The sequence below is a fragment of the Antennarius striatus genome, chromosome 5, assembly GCF_040054535.1.
Source record: "Antennarius striatus isolate MH-2024 chromosome 5, ASM4005453v1, whole genome shotgun sequence".
In the NCBI taxonomy this organism is placed as follows: Eukaryota; Metazoa; Chordata; class Actinopteri; order Lophiiformes; family Antennariidae; genus Antennarius; species Antennarius striatus.
The window spans coordinates 21,970,688-21,987,684 of NC_090780.1; the positions used below are offsets into that span (position 1 = coordinate 21,970,688).

Here is a 16,997-nt window from a genome sequence, read left to right on the forward strand (position 1 = left end):
ACAGCGAGCCGCCGAGGAGCCCAAACACAAGAGCCCTGGAATAAAGTGGTCATCATCTAATTAACAGAACACATTTTAATTACCGAGTAAACCAAGCAGTGCAGTGTGTCAATTTAACTGATGTGGTAAGTGCCAGTTTACAATATCAGAAACAGACAAATAATTGGAATCTAATTACGAGCAGGTCTGTTGCCCACCAGCGACTGCAGCCCATCTTAATAAACAAATTTTTACACCAAACCATGAATAACAAACACTGCAGGGCTGCTAATTGCCTCTCTGTATCACTGATAGTTCGCCAGCTTCGACTGTTTGACTGAAGCTCTCGTTCGAATGGATGAGGCTGTGCCACGCTTTAATTAGAATAAAGTGAACAGCAGCCGTCCACGCTTGTTTTTTTGCACTCTGACAGAAATAAATCGTATGTTTTCATCAGAAGACCTTTTTTTTTTTTTTTTTTTTCCACACACACGCCCCAGGTGCTATCTAGACAGGATAGATCTATTTGTAAATGTTATAAACATTTAAACTGTCACTCAGTCATCTACCAATACACCATCGAGCGTACTTGATGTTTTACTCGCTCATCGTCGGCCAATCCACGGCTGTGATGTCATCTGGTTGACGCCTTCTTAGCATAGCAGTGGCGTAAATTCACCTGTTTCCACATTTGTGATGATGTCCTCTTGTTTTGACATAGACAGATGTATTATGGGTATCGATGGTGACTGTTGCTGCAGGTAAGAAACCTGCTGCAAGCGCAACAGGTAGATGCTATGAGTCACATGTGGTCCAACAGCACACAAGAAGTCTGTGGTTGTTTGTCTGGATGCATAATGTGTTTATAGATGTACTATTATTGAATGGAGTCCATGGATGTGCATTTTTTTGCTTTTATGATTCGGCAGGAACAAAAATCTTATCTGGGGTTCCACAAGGGTCAGCTCTCGGACCACCACTTTCCAATTTTTGACCCCTTTGCTTTCTACAACCGTAAAGAAATATCCCTTCATTTATCATCTGATGATGCAGGTCCATTTCTGCGCAGTCAAACTTCTCTATTCGCTTTCTCTCAGAGCTCATTCCATTTCCCACCTCAACGCTGGAGATCCAGTCATCTCCAATCAAATCCTCCAATTAGAGGTTTTCCTTTCCTGAAGTCATTCCAACATGGAATTCTCGCCACAAGTGTTAGCTCATGTTTGGTTATGTTCAGGCACACGGAATTCTTGGTAAAGTTTCGGAAATGATCATGGTTTGGGTTAAAATAAGTTTAGTCAGTGGTTTTCAAACTGGGAATTCTCAAGCTTTCATGATCATTTTTCCAGGAAGAAGGAATAATTTATTTTCTATCCAAAATCTCCTCGATAAGACCCTCCAGTGAGCGAAGTCACAAGTTTCACACACTTTGTTAATAAAATATTAAACATTCTGCTTTGGATAATTTCGTGTCAGTTTATGTGTGCTTGATGTGAAATCATTGGGAAGTAATGAGGTACATTTTGTCCCATGACTTAACTAAAATACGTAAGTCATCCTCATTAGTCCTCTCGGGTTTGACCTATCCATCCACCCCAGTGTAGTCACTAAGTCACCGTTATTTCTTTTTATCCCTATAACTCCATGAGAACGAGTAAGAGTTGAGATGACTGTCTCACATGACTGTTGAGACATTAAAACAGTTTTTAGAATTATACTTCTATATATTTTCACCTATGTTTGTTTAAAACCTAAATTTTAATGGAAAAGGTGATGCAAAATCTTTTGTTGTGGTTGGTGTGGATTATGACGAATGAGGTCTAAGTTGTAAATCAAAAAATATATTTCTATAAAAAATTACTACATTAAAATATAAATATTCGGTCTTTTAATGTTGGCACAGTCAATTTTTGATTTATGCTGAGTATTCCTGTCTTGATTGACATTGTTTTTGCTTTCCTGGTAAAAATACTGATTCTGTCAGCAATACAAAGGAATCAGATTTATTTAGTAGAGAAAACAACAAATCTCAGATTTAAAATCTATTTAGGGTATCTGTAAAGGTTTGTGTCATATTATTTAATGCATCTCTGTGTTAAAATGAATGGATTTGAAAAAGAGCCTCCATTAATGTGTTCCCTCTAACTCCATGTCACCCAGTTTGTGATCAGCGTCATGAAAACAACATGGAAGTACATGAATCCCGACGCTCCGGTGAAATACTGCCCACCAAAAGATTGCTGGTGATTTTATATTGTTTCCATTAAATCTTGTCTTTCAAAGGCCTTAATTAATAATACGCTTGACGTTTATGTTTTCCAGCAATAAGCTAAGCAAGAAACGATTTATGTCACCCAAAGCTTTTTAACAAATCAATGCAACTATTTGTAATTGCTTGTTTCACAAGATTAAAAGTGCTTAGACTTGATCTCTGTCTCCTGTTTAGTGGCCAACATGACCTGTGCCTCCGTCGTAAAAACGCAAGTCCTGGTCATCAGCATTAGCTCCTGTCACCAAATCCATATCGCTATTATTTCTGGAATTTTTAATGCTATTACAATTTATAGCTTATCAAATGCAGTTACCTAAATTGCTGTTAGGAAAAGACAGTTTAATTGTCTCTTTTTAATTATGATATAATTTAATGTTGAGGCTGAGATGGGAGTCCTACAGCAAATGACAAACACAGGTCTGTATGAAACGATTCTGTAGGCCAAAAATAATGAGGAGAGCAGCACCGAGGGGGGTTTAAAGGAGCCATGCGCTCAAAATGAAACTGTCACATATGATCATATATCTCAGCCAAAAAAATGTCTTCTCCAACTTTCCATGCATTCATCACCCGTACAGTTGCTGAACAGTCTGTGTTCTAAATATGTTGTGCAGAAAGTGCAGCTCCCCACCGAAAACCCGACAAAAAAAGTAAAACATATAGATTTAAACTTCAGCTGACTGTTTAATTCTGCTTGAAAACTTTCTTCTTGTCTCCAATAGGGTGAAATTAAACATGTAAATCTGATCAAATGAGAGACTTGGGAGGAAAGGATCTGAACAACCAGCATTTTATTGCATGTTTAGAATGCTCATGTCAGTCATCGCCACCGACTACAACAGTGGTCTGCGTCAGGCAGACGAGGAATGATGAAGAGGTTACAGACCGATGGAAGTGATGAGCAATATTTCTCTCTAAAAAAAAAAAAAAAAAGCAGGAAAAAGAGACTACAGAGTACATCTTCAAAGAATAAAAAGAAAGAAAAAGCTGCTGCAGGATGAGCGCACCATGACAGCTCCACAGTCCCACCCCCTCCCCTATTCCCTCCACCCCCCCCTTTCCTTGTGGCAAGAAAGTGTGGCGCGAAAAGGGAAGAGATGGACGCGAAGGCTTGGTGACGGATGAAACGATGGCGTTTCAGCTGGGATGTTGTGGTATGATGGGGGGGGGGGGGGGTCTGACGCCACGGGGCCGCAGTTTGCAGGAAGTTAGCGTCTTTCTACCTGCTGTGCTTGGTTTGACTCATTTACAATGACCCTCCAGATAGAAATATAAATATCTTGATGCAGACAAATCTGTGATGCAAAGCACACATCCTTGATGCGTGAGCGAAATGAGTTTTTAAAAAAAGAAAAAGACAGCCATTAACAATATTCTTTACATCTTGGCACTGCATATTTTTCATTTTCCTATTAATTTCATATAAAATATCATTAGATTGATACACCCTTATATTATTACTGACCACTTTAAACCACATCCCCACTCCCTCTTTCTCGGTGACCCTGGGATTAGTCATGCAAGATATCTCCGTCCGGTAGAGGAAATCTTCCTCTCTGCCCCGGTGTCAGAGCAGGAATCTTTAACATACAGCCACAGAAGGCAGTGGTTGGACCATCAGAAGGAAGTATCAAAAACAGCTCAACACAAAGAGGGAAAAAAATCTGTACAAAAATGCTTCGGTCAATGATAACAGAGAAAAAGTCTGTTTTCTATATTACATTTTAAAATCCAAAATCGGGGATAATCTCCCCAACCCCAACCCCCTCCACTCCCTACCCCCCCGGCCTGCCCCGGCTCACCCAGATGCCTGCGTGGATGATGTGATTTTTTTTTTTTTTCCTTTTTTGTTTTTAAAGCAAGGATTACTAAGTAAAATACATCTGCAGCACAGTTTACTATTCCAATACATACAGCAGTTTTTTTTTCTTTTCTCATAGCTATTTCATAGTTAATACAAAGCAGTGGCCATAAAGCAAACATCATAACACAAATGTCTTGTTTATCTTAAAAACAGAGAGAGAGCGAGAGAGAGGAGAAGACAAAGGTTATACCGACATGTATGTACAACCTAATATTGGAACGCCCTTCAAAATAAAAGCCCATCAATACATCAGAGACCATGACGGGATGAGTGGTGCCACACGGCTGGGTGAGATTTCAGTGAACAGAATGGCCTGAGGTTTTGCATTGGTTTGGCAAAAGGGATGAAACCTTTAAGATAAACATGATCTAATTTGTTTTTTTGTGGTTTTCTATTTTATCTGACTACACATGCAAGACAAGACTGAGTGCGACTGGATGAAATGCTTCCTTTTTAAAAAAAATCATTTATCGACTCGTTCTATATCTGTTGGAACTGAGATACTGCTCAGTTTCTCATGCTGTTATCTTCAGTAAAGTCGAGTTACACATGCTGAGAATGTTCTCATCTACCAGCGCTTTATTTCCTGCTTTCTCTCAATACCAAACAAACCAGCCACAGGAGCTGGGCCTCGTTCTCACGATCCCGGCCCGGCTGCGAGCGACCCACCCCAGAGCTGCCTGGATAGAAAACACATCCGTCCGGAAAAACCACAGAGTGCCCTTTTTCCTTTGTAATGAATGAGCTGTGAATTATAAAACAATACACTACTAGTAATAATAACTGACATAAAGTACCTTGTACCCAAGCTTATTAGTTGACAGGAGTGTTTTTTAATATAAAAAGTAATAAGTTGACAGAAACTAAACACAATCATAAAGTCTTGCCAATCTAACACAGATGCTAAAATCCCTAAAAAGTGGCATACAATCATTACAAAGGATACACATGAATAAGGAGCAAAAGAAGAGAATCATTTAATTGTGTGGTCCAGTTGAAGTATAGAATCCGTTTCACATTGTTCTCTGCAAAGCTTTTTCCATTTATCAGCATATTTTTCCTTTTTTATTTTCTACATACCCTTAATGTCGAACACACCTCCAGACCAAAACGCTCCGCTAACCGGCACCAAGGAGAAAAAAAATTAAAAAAAATCAAATAAAAACGCTTCCCTAATTTGGTCATCACACAGTCAGACTGTCAACACCGTTCAGTTTTGGTCACTGCAAACATTACTGCAGCTGTCCTGTTTGAGACACTCCCCCCCTTTGGTTTAATAAAAATAAATGAAAACACTAGTTTGAGGAGCAGTTTCCATCGTTTCCATCCGCCGGTGGCTCGGCCTCGAGCCGCCAAGGATGGAGCCGAGGGGAGAGAACGGAGGAGATATTTGGCCTTTTCTGCTATTGCATGGAACTCACAACATCGCCTTGGTAGTTTATCTTTGGTAATCACAGGACAAGGTATTCAAATACATCAACAACTTAAAAAAAAAAAAAAAAGCCAAATAAAATATATTAAAAATAATAACACCAATAATAAATAAAAAAAAACAAAAAAAACAAAAGTGGTTGATTGCAGTCTTGAAATTCATGGTCTCTTTAGAATTTGATTCCCTATCGAAGCTGGAACTTTAGTCGCTGCGTCACAAAACCGAAGGAGGGTTCCAATCGGATCAGTGTTGTAGTCTGCAACTTTTTTATGTGTGTGTGTGTGGGGGGGCGGTTTCTACATCCCCTCAGTGGCATGTAACTGAATGTCTGGGTCCGTCGTGATGGCTGTCAAACGCTGGAATGTGCACTAATTCTTATTGCAAGTCTTGGTACTTTTTTTTTTCCCCCACCCTTTGATGGAAGAAAACGATGTGAACAATTATTAAAAGTCGCCGTGTGAGCGATACAAGCAAAACTGTAGGGAATGCACATTTATCTTCAAGCACTGGATGAAATTACAGCATGGAAAAAGCAGGCACGTTCGCTGAACAATGACAGTTGTGTTCTGGAATCACAATTAGTTGGTCGAAATCATTATCTTCGCCGGTGCACACCTGACATTTTCATTTATACTTAAAAAAAAACAGAACACGACGCTTGTGAATGATCAGAAATCCTGTTGACGCACGCGGGGCTGTTTTAAAGTATCATTTCATAAGGATGAATCATAACCTGCATGATTTCTCTGTCATTCATTCGCATCTTAAATTAAACTTCATTGATGCGTGGAGAGAGCCTTCATTATTAGTAGTGCATTGCCAATGGACTTCATGTGCAGGTGGGTGTGTGGAGGGGGAGAGTGGGTTTACACAGAGTGGTGACTTTTTGTGTGTGTGAGTGTGTGTGTGTGTGGAATAAATGACAGAAAAACACTACTTGGTATCCGACGTCCTGCTTCATGTGTGTGTTTTTTAAAGGAACAACATGAAAGGAAATCATGAACATTCATTATCAAGTGCTGACCACACAGAATCTCCACAGCATGGGCATGAGGTCTGATCATCGAAGAAACAAACAAACAAACAAACAAACAAACAAAAAGATGAAACAACAACAGCATTAAATGAAAAAAAACAACATTATGTCGATATTTTTAGAACCTCTCACCCCCCAAACAACAGAAAATAAAAATAAAAATAAAATACACCCAAATAAAAACACCAGATCCCTCCCACCCAAGATGGAATCCAACCAATGAGACGCGTTGAAGGCAGTGACAACGAACACGAGTCTGTTCTCTCTCTCTGTGTGAGTTGAACATCAGTCATTCTCTCTCTCTCTCTGGCTTCAGTTTGTGGTCACATGTGTGTCTGAGAGAGAGAGAGAGACAGGGAGAAAGAGAGAGAGAGAGAAGAAGTGTGTGTGTGGGGGGGGGGGCACAACCCCTCTTGCAAAGTGCAAGTCCATTGTGGCTGCATGGCGAGGGTTTCCGCCTGCGAACGTGTCGCCCCCGTACCAAACAAGTCCGATCCCACACATGAGTAGAAATGCAGTTTCACTTTTTTTTTTTTTTAAGCTTTACTCGATTCAAAAGTAGAAAGGAAGGACAAATCCCTGGTCCGGGGGTGGGGGGGGCCGGGGGTAGGTTTGGGGGGGTTATTCTGTGTTTGTTGTGTTCTTGCGATGTGTTGTAATGGCACTACAAAGTTCGTTTGGAGACTGTCTTCAGTGGCTGAGACTGCAGTTCAGCGTCCATCTGCCGGGCGCCCATTCGCCTCGCAGAATTACCCAGGCTGCCACCGCCTCTGGGGGCCTGGGGGGTTGGGAAGGGGCCATGCCAGCTTTTACAGCATATCTTCGTGGGCCTGGTCGTCGTCGTAATCTCTGTGGAGATCTAAATCCGGACTGTGATTGGCAGTCGTTACCAGAGAGAGGGGCCCTTCGTGGTCGTCGGGGTCCAGTGGTTCCTCCTTAACGCTGATGTGATGCCTGGAGGAGGAGAAAGAAGGAAAGAAAAATTGTAGCAGAGCCCTGGAATAAATGTATAAGTTTCAAAGCGCCGCCCCCACCCTTGTGGTTTCTTTTTTTTATTTTTTATTTTTATAACCTTTCATACACGTGGGCTCAAAATGATACCGACCTGAGCTGATTCTGTTTAGAACGGAGGAAACGGGGGAACAAAAACAAACGTCTGGCTTCAGCGAGGCTGTGACGGGGCCCTCACTGGCGCTGGTGATAATTTCAGCTTTTCTTTTGAGGTATTCCAATCCCGGCAAAGCTGCGGGCTTTTTATTTTCACGGTAACCGACAACAGGGTATTCACTTAGAATTGATAAATGAGGAAGATTAACAACGCGAGACAAGGAGAGGAAAGAATGGACTGAGCGGAGCGAACGGCTGCCGTTGTCAGCCTCCTGGTGGCGGCGGATCAGCGGCGCTCTGTGTGTTCCCCTTCCTGCTCGTTAACATGCACAACCTGCGAGGCGGGTCTCCAGAGGACGACCCCGAGCCGGCTTCTATCATTAATCAACTTCAAGCAAACACAGCGACCAGACACCGCTGTACGCGCTTTAAACTCAAGAATTAATGCATATTTTCAAGCGAGTGTCAATAAGGGAAGAAAAGCGCTGGCAGAAAAGGCGCACGAGGAAGAGCGGCGGCGGCTCGCTTGGCACAACACCGTGATAAGAAACAGAACCCTTATGAGAATAATAACGCTGTCACTTGTAAACAAGGCGAAAACATGAGGCCGCCCCACCCTCCAGCTCGCAGCTTGGGCAAAGGAGCCACTAAAGAGATGAGATCTGCCAAATTTCTCATTACAGAAACAGAGCAGGAATAAAACACGGGGGGAGGAAGAAGAGGAGGAGGAGGCCCGGTTGTGGCAGAAAGGGGGGGGGGGGACGGAGAACATTATGAGCAGCTGCAGGGGACTTGGCGTTCTAACCTGCGGTGCCAGGCGGCCGCGGTGGAGGTGGAGCGGTGTCAGGATGAGGCGCGGCGCTCATTTAACACAACAACCGGGAACGGACGGCGAGTTCTTCCTCGCCCGATTCGCCGCTGCTGTGACGGAGATGCTCGTATGCTAATGAGCCGACTTTTTTTTTTTTGTGTGTGTGTGTGTAAATTATAAAAAGGGGGAAAAAGTAAAGTCAGCTTTTCTATCATTTTTCACATCAAAGTAACTCCACAAGTGCCGTCGCCTCGGGTCGGACCGCGTGGCTGCAGGGCAGACATGAAATTGTTATTATTATGCTACTGAACTGCATGCTGATGCTACACTTTGCTTATAATTAGCCGTCTCTGGATGCCTGATTCTCGTCTGGCTGATTCTCTGGTTTCCTCGCAGCGTCCCGTCAACCGGTAGCGACGCTGACGAAAGCGTGAAAACACGTGTCGCTACGCGGCTAACAGCGGCCAGCGGACGTTACTTTACTGCTCCTTCTCCCCAGGTGGGGAGAAGGGAGAACCTGATGCTGAAACGCCGGGTGTGTTTTTCTAACAGTGGAATTTAAGTTCTTTAACAGCTAAAGAAAACAGATCGGACTCTTTTCGGCGCTCAAATAAAGCTCATGGAGATAATTACGGAGGGTTTTCTCGGAGTTCCACCAGCCTAAAGATAGAAGCGGAGGGGCAAAGGGAGAAGCAGGCTGCCTCCAGGCCAGCACACCCATCCTGTCTCTGCCTTTCCTGTTCCACAGCCACGCTCAGAGCTATGTTCACAATGATTAGGGATGGCACTTTCCTCCATTTGGCTAGAAACTCATTATCGCACCTTTTTTAAATTTTTTTATTCTGTTCCAGGCAGAATTCACCCCACAGCGCTGACGTTTCAGGAGGCCATCCCCAAGTCTACCCCCGCCATACATCGGTGGTCTGCCCACCCCCACATCTGGAAATGATGCAGCGTGTGCTATATTATTTTAGGCTTCAAACAAGCCAGCAGACGCTCCTATACAACAAGTTGAACGGGGGGGGGAGGCTGCGGTTTTTTCCCCCGCCGCAACTTTTCCTACAGGAGGATCTTGGAAGACGTCCTCCAGACTAATTAGGCTTTTGTGTTGTTTTTCTTGCAGCGGCTTCGAGGCGTTTGTGAAGGTGTTCCGGCTAATGTTTCGCCCCCACCTGGGGGCCGACAGCTCCCGTCACTCTACGTTTTTGGTAAATATTTTAACAAACCGGCGTGCAGTTGGACAGACAGCAGGACGGGAAGTTCATAAACTCGCTGTAAGAATAACAGACGCGCTCCCGGTCCTTTCTTTCTCCAAAAAGGTGGAGTTTCCTTTCCTGCAGGGAGGTCGGCCACAGCCCTGGCCGTGACCCCCCCACCCCCTTCCCCCAACGCCACTTCAATATCATCCTTCTGCACTTAAATTTATTGCCCCCACCTCCTTGCATTGTTTCTGTTTCATCTAATGCCATGCGTTAGCTCATTTTAAAGCCTTTTGGGTGGGCGCTGGAATGACTTTCTTTCTAAATCTATTTACAGAGTTCAGTCTCGGCGGAGGAGGCGGTTGAAACCCCCCCCCCCCCCTCTCTTTTCCGTTTTCTCGCAGGCCGAGTGGAAACAGAAAAGCCCGTGTGTGCCACTCACATAGCTGACAGGGGCGAGCGTCCCGGGCTGCTGTCACTGCCATTGCTGTTTCCATGGTCCATCGCTCCATTCATCTCCTCACGGATGGCGTTGGCCAGGGAGTTGAGGGTGGGACTTCCAATCGAAGCAGTAGTGTATAGAGGTAAGTTGTTTTCTGCCATTGAAGCCTGGAAAGCAAAGGCGAGGAATCAGATGCTTTCTCTCTCTCTCTCTCTTTTGAACCCTTAATAACAAACATTTTTTCTTAACGTTGTTAAGATGAAGGCGCTTAATTTTTTTTTTACCTGGAAGGCAGCGGAGAGGGTCGGACCGTAGCCCAAACTGGTCTGAATGTTCTTCACTAAGGCCGGGCTGCTGCAAACAGAACAATCACATTACAAACCACAGACTCGTGTCTCACCTAGCAAAAGCATTCCTCAGCTACGGTATCTGATACGCTAAAAAGAAATCGATGCACTTTGTAAGAGAACTAAACACATTTGCTGATATAGTAATGCAGCAATTAAGGCTACGCTTCTACGATGTTCAATCACCACACCGACATCTTCAACACTTTGCATTTCACGTGAAGAGAGAGAACAAGTTGATGGAGCAGAGTGGATGGTGAGCCAAAGCACAAAAAGCATGATGACAACATCGGGGGATGGGGGGAGGGGGGCATGCAAGAGGGGCGGGGCCTCTGGAGTTTGTAGAGCAGGAGGAAGTGCTTACTGTGGGAGCAGCTCGTCAAAGTTCTCGTCCGCGGCGTGTTTCCGAGGGCGACCCCGTTGCACGTGGCGACCGCGCTTAAACTCCTCATCATCAACGGTCCAAAAGGACCCAAACTCATCCTCTACTCTCACAAAGCACTTATGCAGGGAAAGGTTGGTGCGAATGGCACCCTGGGAAAGCAGGACAGCGGAATGGGAAAGGGGGGGGGGGTTGCAAATGCAGATGCGGTGATGAGATGAAAACACACGATGGACACACACACACATACACACACAGACAGGAAGGATGTGAGAAGGTGAGGATCAAATCCAAATAAGCCATGGAGGGTTCTGAAAGCATCACCAAAAAGCTTCCCATGAGCATTAGGGAGGGGGCGCTGAAGCAAGCGGGGAGGGGCGGGGACTCTGGATGTTATGGAGAGACAATGAGATGAAGCAGCAGCAGCGGTGACGGGGATAGAAGCAGAAGCAGCCTCTTCCCCGTCAGCAGACGATCAGACCAAACCTACCCACTGATCTTTTGAGGCCTTCTCTTTTGGAACTCTATTTCGTCGACTGTCCACACAGCCCCCTTTACGTTTTCTACCCGCACAAAACACTTGTGAAGACTAAGATTATGCCGGACTGCATTCTGCAGTTGGTGTGAAAACAGAGAGAGAGAAAGGTTGCTATCAGGACAAAGGCTAAAAAAAAAAAGGTCATTTAGATTTAAAAAACATAACTTTATGCTCCAATTCATCTGCATTCAATAAATATTATCCCTATGATGGTCCAGAAGGAGTGCATGAGTGTGTGTTTGTGTGTTTTTACATCATTGTGCCCTCTGTCAGTTAATGTGTGAGCTGACGGAGGATGAGGGTGGAGCAGGGTTACAGTAAGGGTGTGTGTGTGTGTGTGTGTTTGTGTGTGTGTGTTCCCCTCAGAGAGGCTTTGGCCAGAAGTCACTGTCAGAACAATCCAAACATATTAGAGAAATATTTTTTTTCTTCTTTACAGGCTGATATTCCCCTCCGTCCTTTTTCTACGTGTTTGTTTTAAAGGGCGGTTGGTTTGGAAAGCGTGAGTGTGGTATTGTGCTGGGACAAGAGGTGCATTTATAAAGGGTATTATGTCTGGCCATCATTTAAACATCAACACAAAGTCTCCTCCTGGTTTAAAGGAGTTAAAGATTTACCTTCCACGTCGCCGCGTTGCGCCTGAAATATGCAAACATTCGTGTGAACCAGTTGTAGATTTCATTTAGTGTTAGCTGCTTTTCTGGAGACTCCAGGATCGCCTGCGTGAGGTACAGTGACAGAGACAAACATTTACAATTTTGCTGCCTTCATAGAGTAATCAATAATTCACACACTGTGTGTGTGTTCTCCTGGGAAAAATGACAGACAACAGCAAAAAAAAGAAGCCGTCTGAGGGAAGTGTATTCTGTAATCTCCTGTGCTGTTCATTCAAAAACGGCAGATTTGAATATATATATATATTTTTTCCTTTTTGTGGCTGTAAATGAAGGGCGAGCAAAAACATTTCACAGGCAGATTACAAGGACGGCAATTACGCTCGGCTCAGATTAATTCCTGAGATCCCAGATTACTGTGGCCAAGCCGTAATTGACTGGCCATGTTAAAACAGGTTCGTCCCTACTGTTGTGTGAAATGAAGTTGGTTTGTAATCACAGCCGCTGAAATGCTTAAATCAAATGGTTTTTAAAAAAAAAAATTCTGCATGCATTCTCGAATTGGGAATTAAACAAGGAAGGAAGCGCAAAAATAAGTGGAACAAATATAAGCATGTCACTAAATAGCTGAGTATGTTCTGCACACACACATCACACTGCTTACCTGTCGTATTAGCGAGGCGTACGTGAACGGCGGTCTAACATCTGCATTCATATAGAACTCTTTGTTCTGACTGAGATCTGCACACGAAACAAACAAACTGAGTCAACACAGCGTCAAGCGATCAGGTGCAGACAGTAATGCCCTATCAGTGGCTGATAACACAAATTATAACGTGATTACATGTGTGTGTATACAGATACAGTGTGTGTGGTTTGCGGGCCGGTCATTAAGACAAGTGTGTGCTTTGTGTGTGTGTGTGTGTGTGTGTGTGTGTGTGTTCGCCGTGCAGTACCTGGAGATATGGGCATGTTGTACTTGTCTGAGTAGCGGCGGCGCATGGGGCCTATGCTGTGGAGGCTGTTGGCTGTGATGACGGAGTGGGTCTGGGACAAGGGTGTCAGGGGTGTCGTGGGCGTGGTGGGGGTCCGGGGTAGGCTCAGTGGAGGGGAGGCCTCGGGGGCCGACTTGGACAACGTGACGTTGGACACTAGGTTGAGCTGAGGAGAGGAAGAGTGAACAGACAGACAGTTAATTACCCCCCCGAGTCTCTGGTGCCTCATCGGCGATGCACGTCTCCTCTCTAATTGCAGGTGGGCTCTGAGATGATCCATGAACATTTGCTAAATGTTTGGAGAGGAACCCCTGAGGCTCGCTCCTCCTGCACCCCCCTCCATTCTTCCCCTCGCCCCCCCCCTCTCTCGCTGCCGCGTCAGGCCTGTTCACGGCTTTCTGTTTCGTTGCATTTCATCAAATCTTTTGTTCCTCTCGTCTTTTTTGGACAACTGACCCCTGACCTCAGCTGCCGCCCACATTGTCGGTCCATGACATGGTTACTGCTCCAGTCAGGGAGCCGAAAGGAGACGCCAATGTGGGCTAGTTATCAACTTTATCGTGAGGACTGTAATTAGTTGACGTGATGATTAACTGCTATCTGACTCATCTCCGTCATCAGGTAAAGATTCAGTCCTCTTATCCTCACGGGAAGAATATGTCACCGCATGAGGATGTGCTGAGTGGGCAAAGGAGAAGGACTCCATGTAAGTAATAGTAGCTACAAGGTAAACTAATTATGGCAAGTGCTCCACGGGTATAACACAGTTTCCAGCAGCTATGGCAGCTTCAAGCCAAGTGCCAAGCCTCCATTCTGGAGCAGCAGTCAAGTGGAAAATTCTAGCCTGACCTCAAGCTCTTAATTGGCAGGACAACTAATGACACAGATACATATTCGAACAAAATTGTTCTAATTGCTAATTTGCCAAAAGAGGCCAGTTTCCGAATTAAACATGACTTCGGAGTGTGAGGAAGAGAGGAGGGGAAATAAAGAGGGAAGAATGGGCTGCTCAAGCAGGACGTCTGTGACGTGGATTGTTGACCACAAGATCAGACGCCTGATTGGTGCTGATAATGTCATGGAGGTGATGAAGGGCGTGATGGAAGACGGTTAAACCGGAACAGACGTCTGTAGATAGCAGAGCAGATAATGTCCAGCGTTTATGTGGAATATCAGAATAATAATATCTAATTATATTTGGTTTGTGTTATTTATCATGCATTTATTTTTTCTAATTTTACAGGGACCTTATTAAATTCAGTGGCTCTTCCTTACTGTAGGGATGCACAAACGCAGACGACATCCTCACCGACGGTAGCACAAGACGTGTTATTCTGATTCACGAGCAGAATAAATCACACCGGAGTTCGCGTGTTTCTGACACAATGCTATCAATAGAACGGGGCTGTGGTGTTGACTCCTCTTCCTGTGGATTAGCAGGCTTTGTTTCATTTTCATCCATATTCCCTGGCAATAAACACAGAGAGGCTTACACAATAGGCCAGACAGGCTGGTAATAGCCTCGCCTTTGTTTGCTTCACCATTTGGGCTCACTCCAGTGCCGAGACAAAATGAGACTTCAGACTGAAATTAATTAAATGGTAATTGGTGATCTAATTATACTGGCTTTGACTCGGCAAGCTGCTAAAGAAAATAAACAAAAAGTCCCTCCTTAATTATGTATGGCGTAAAAGGTCAGATTTCTGACAAGAATGCTTAGTGACACCGTGTGCAGAAAAACCCACCCACACACTGAGAGGCAAATACAAACATACGCATACGCAAGCACCGCTAGTGCGGCACATTTTGTCTAAACCCCTCCCCCCCTCTGAGCCCCATCAACCTCAGAAGAATAAGAGTCCTCTTCTTTTGATATTGTGCACAGTATCAATTTGTTTGTCTTTAATTATGATTAAATGTAAACCAGGAAGTTCGATGCCTTTATTATACGCGACAGCTCAGAACAGAGACACATGGCTAGCCTTATGGTAAGAGAGCAGAGTCAACTTGGAGAATACAGTATTTTCCACACTGTAAGGCGCACCTAAAAGCCTTTAATTTTTTCAAAAACCAACAGTGCGCCTTAAAATCCAGTGTGCCTTATAGTGCAGAAAATACAGTATTTTATATCTGATCCTCCTCTGTGGAGGCCAAACCACGGGCCACGAGGCCCGACCCGTAAACCCACCACTCACCCAGCTGAACCAGACATATTTATCACAGCGGCTCGCAGCAGGCTAAGTGGAGCTGCAGAATGGGAGTCTATTTATTTGAATAAAAATCCCAGCTCGCGCCCCCATACCCCCCACCCCCCACCTCTCTGAAGGCAAACGCTGGCTCTGACACAGCCATTCTCACGGGCCCCAGGGAAGAGAGGAGAGGTAGTGAACTCAAGATGCTATCTGCCACCCCGAACACTTTTCATACACAAATGTTCCCCGTGTCGGAGCCCCCATTTTGCACTCTAATCTAGACAATCGGTGTGTGTGTGTGTGTGTGTGTGTGTGTGTGTGTGTGTGTGTGTGTGTGTGTGACACAGGCACGGCTTTTACAGGCGGCCCATTGTCGTTCGACATCTTCAGGCGCTTTCTGTTGACGGGCCGCGCTGCATGGAGCGAACATGCAGCCTCTGCACATCAATAGCCACCTCTCTGACTGTAAATAAATGATCCAAGCAGCTCAACTCTACCACTTGTGTATCGTGTGTGTGTGCTTGACTTCACATTCTCACCCTGCAGTAAAATGATCATTGTGCTTCTTTATACATTTGGCTCTCTGAATGAACTGTCATAGACTGAAATATGGTGTCGAGGCCGCTTTTTAAACCCGACCAAACAGCACAGACTCTTGAACGCCACATGTGACCCAATAGGAAATAGATTAAACAGTTAGGTTCATGGCGTTTATAAGAGTCTGGGAAGACTCAGGTAGATACTCTGTTTATCTGCTATGGATTATGACCAGAAGCAGATATTCCTGAATCACTTGTAAAATATTTTTTGCACTTGGCGAAAATTAGAATTTTCGCCTAAATGACCACTTCATTTGCAATCTTGATGCCATATAAATAAAAATAAAATATTTGTAGTAACATCAACCTCATCTAATGTAGAAACTGAGGTTGAAATGTTTACTCTTTATTTTGGCTTAAATCAGATTAAATTTCCCGTCTGCATGTAGGCAGTTTTTTTATGGTATGAAAAAAACGAAGATGAAAATTAAAAAAAAATAATTCTAAGTGACCGCAGAAACCCAAAATGTTTAACTTTTTATTTTTCTTAACTTTTAAAGGTCTTGACATTGTTTTTAAATAAATTTTCTGGAATGACAATAATTTTCATCTCAAAGCAAACCCTAAATTAATTCTGTGTATAAAATAAAATCCATGTTATTATCACTGTGACTCTCTGCCCCTCTTCCTCGTCTGCTTCGGCTCTCTGGGGCTGAGGCTGCATCACAGCCTGCATCCAGTTCATCACAGACGCTAAATTGAATCTCAGATGTCAGCAGATGTGGTCCAAACAATATTTACTGCCTCCCTCAAGAGAACAGCTGTTTTTATTTAGCAGATAAATAAGAAGATGGAGGAAGGGATTAATGGATACATGTGTGCCAATTAAGACGAACAAAAGGGAGGAGGAGGGACCGGAGGAAGACGTATGACGGGGGTTGCTGCTTACCGGCTGCGGGGTGGCTTTGGGCTCCGTGGACTTGACATGGAGGTGCGTCATCATCGCTTGCAGACGCTCTTTGTCTTTCGCTAGCTGTAATGAGGAAAGAACATTTGATTCTTTGACAAAAGGGGGGGGGGGGAAGTGATCCATTTCTTTGCATGTTAATTTTCCACATTCCTTTGCAGTGAAAACAAACAGCATGTCGGAACAAATCGATGGTTCTGGTCTTATTATTTTGTTGTTTTTAAAAAAAATAAGCTGTCAACAACTCAACACTTCAGACCATCTGACTTCTGTTTTTCAAT

General features: G+C 44.1%; 1 protein-coding gene across 13 annotated transcripts in view; it reads right to left on the reverse strand.

Moving 5' to 3' along the window:
• Positions 1 to 4,045: 4,045 nt before the first annotated feature.
• The window catches only part of foxp1b (forkhead box P1b), a 139,158-nt gene continuing 126,206 nt past the window's right edge, over positions 4,046 to 16,997 (reverse strand). For 11 of the 13 annotated variants that reach the window (XM_068314516.1, XM_068314512.1, XM_068314515.1 and 8 more), the window contains 8 exons: positions 16,699 to 16,782; positions 12,980 to 13,184; positions 12,688 to 12,764; positions 12,027 to 12,128; positions 11,362 to 11,483; positions 10,427 to 10,496; positions 10,143 to 10,309; positions 4,046 to 7,537 (listed from right to left, as the gene is read on the reverse strand). In XM_068314516.1, the coding sequence (XP_068170617.1) occupies positions 7,393 to 7,537; positions 10,143 to 10,309; positions 10,427 to 10,496; positions 11,362 to 11,483; positions 12,027 to 12,128; positions 12,688 to 12,764; positions 12,980 to 13,184; positions 16,699 to 16,782 (972 nt within the window). In that variant the 3' untranslated portion in view covers positions 4,046 to 7,392. Of the gene's footprint in view, positions 7,538 to 10,142; positions 10,310 to 10,426; positions 10,497 to 11,357; positions 11,484 to 12,026; positions 12,129 to 12,687; positions 12,765 to 12,979; positions 13,185 to 16,698; positions 16,783 to 16,997 lie in introns of those variants that run through there. The other 2 variants (XM_068314521.1, XM_068314524.1) reach the window with 2 other exon arrangements.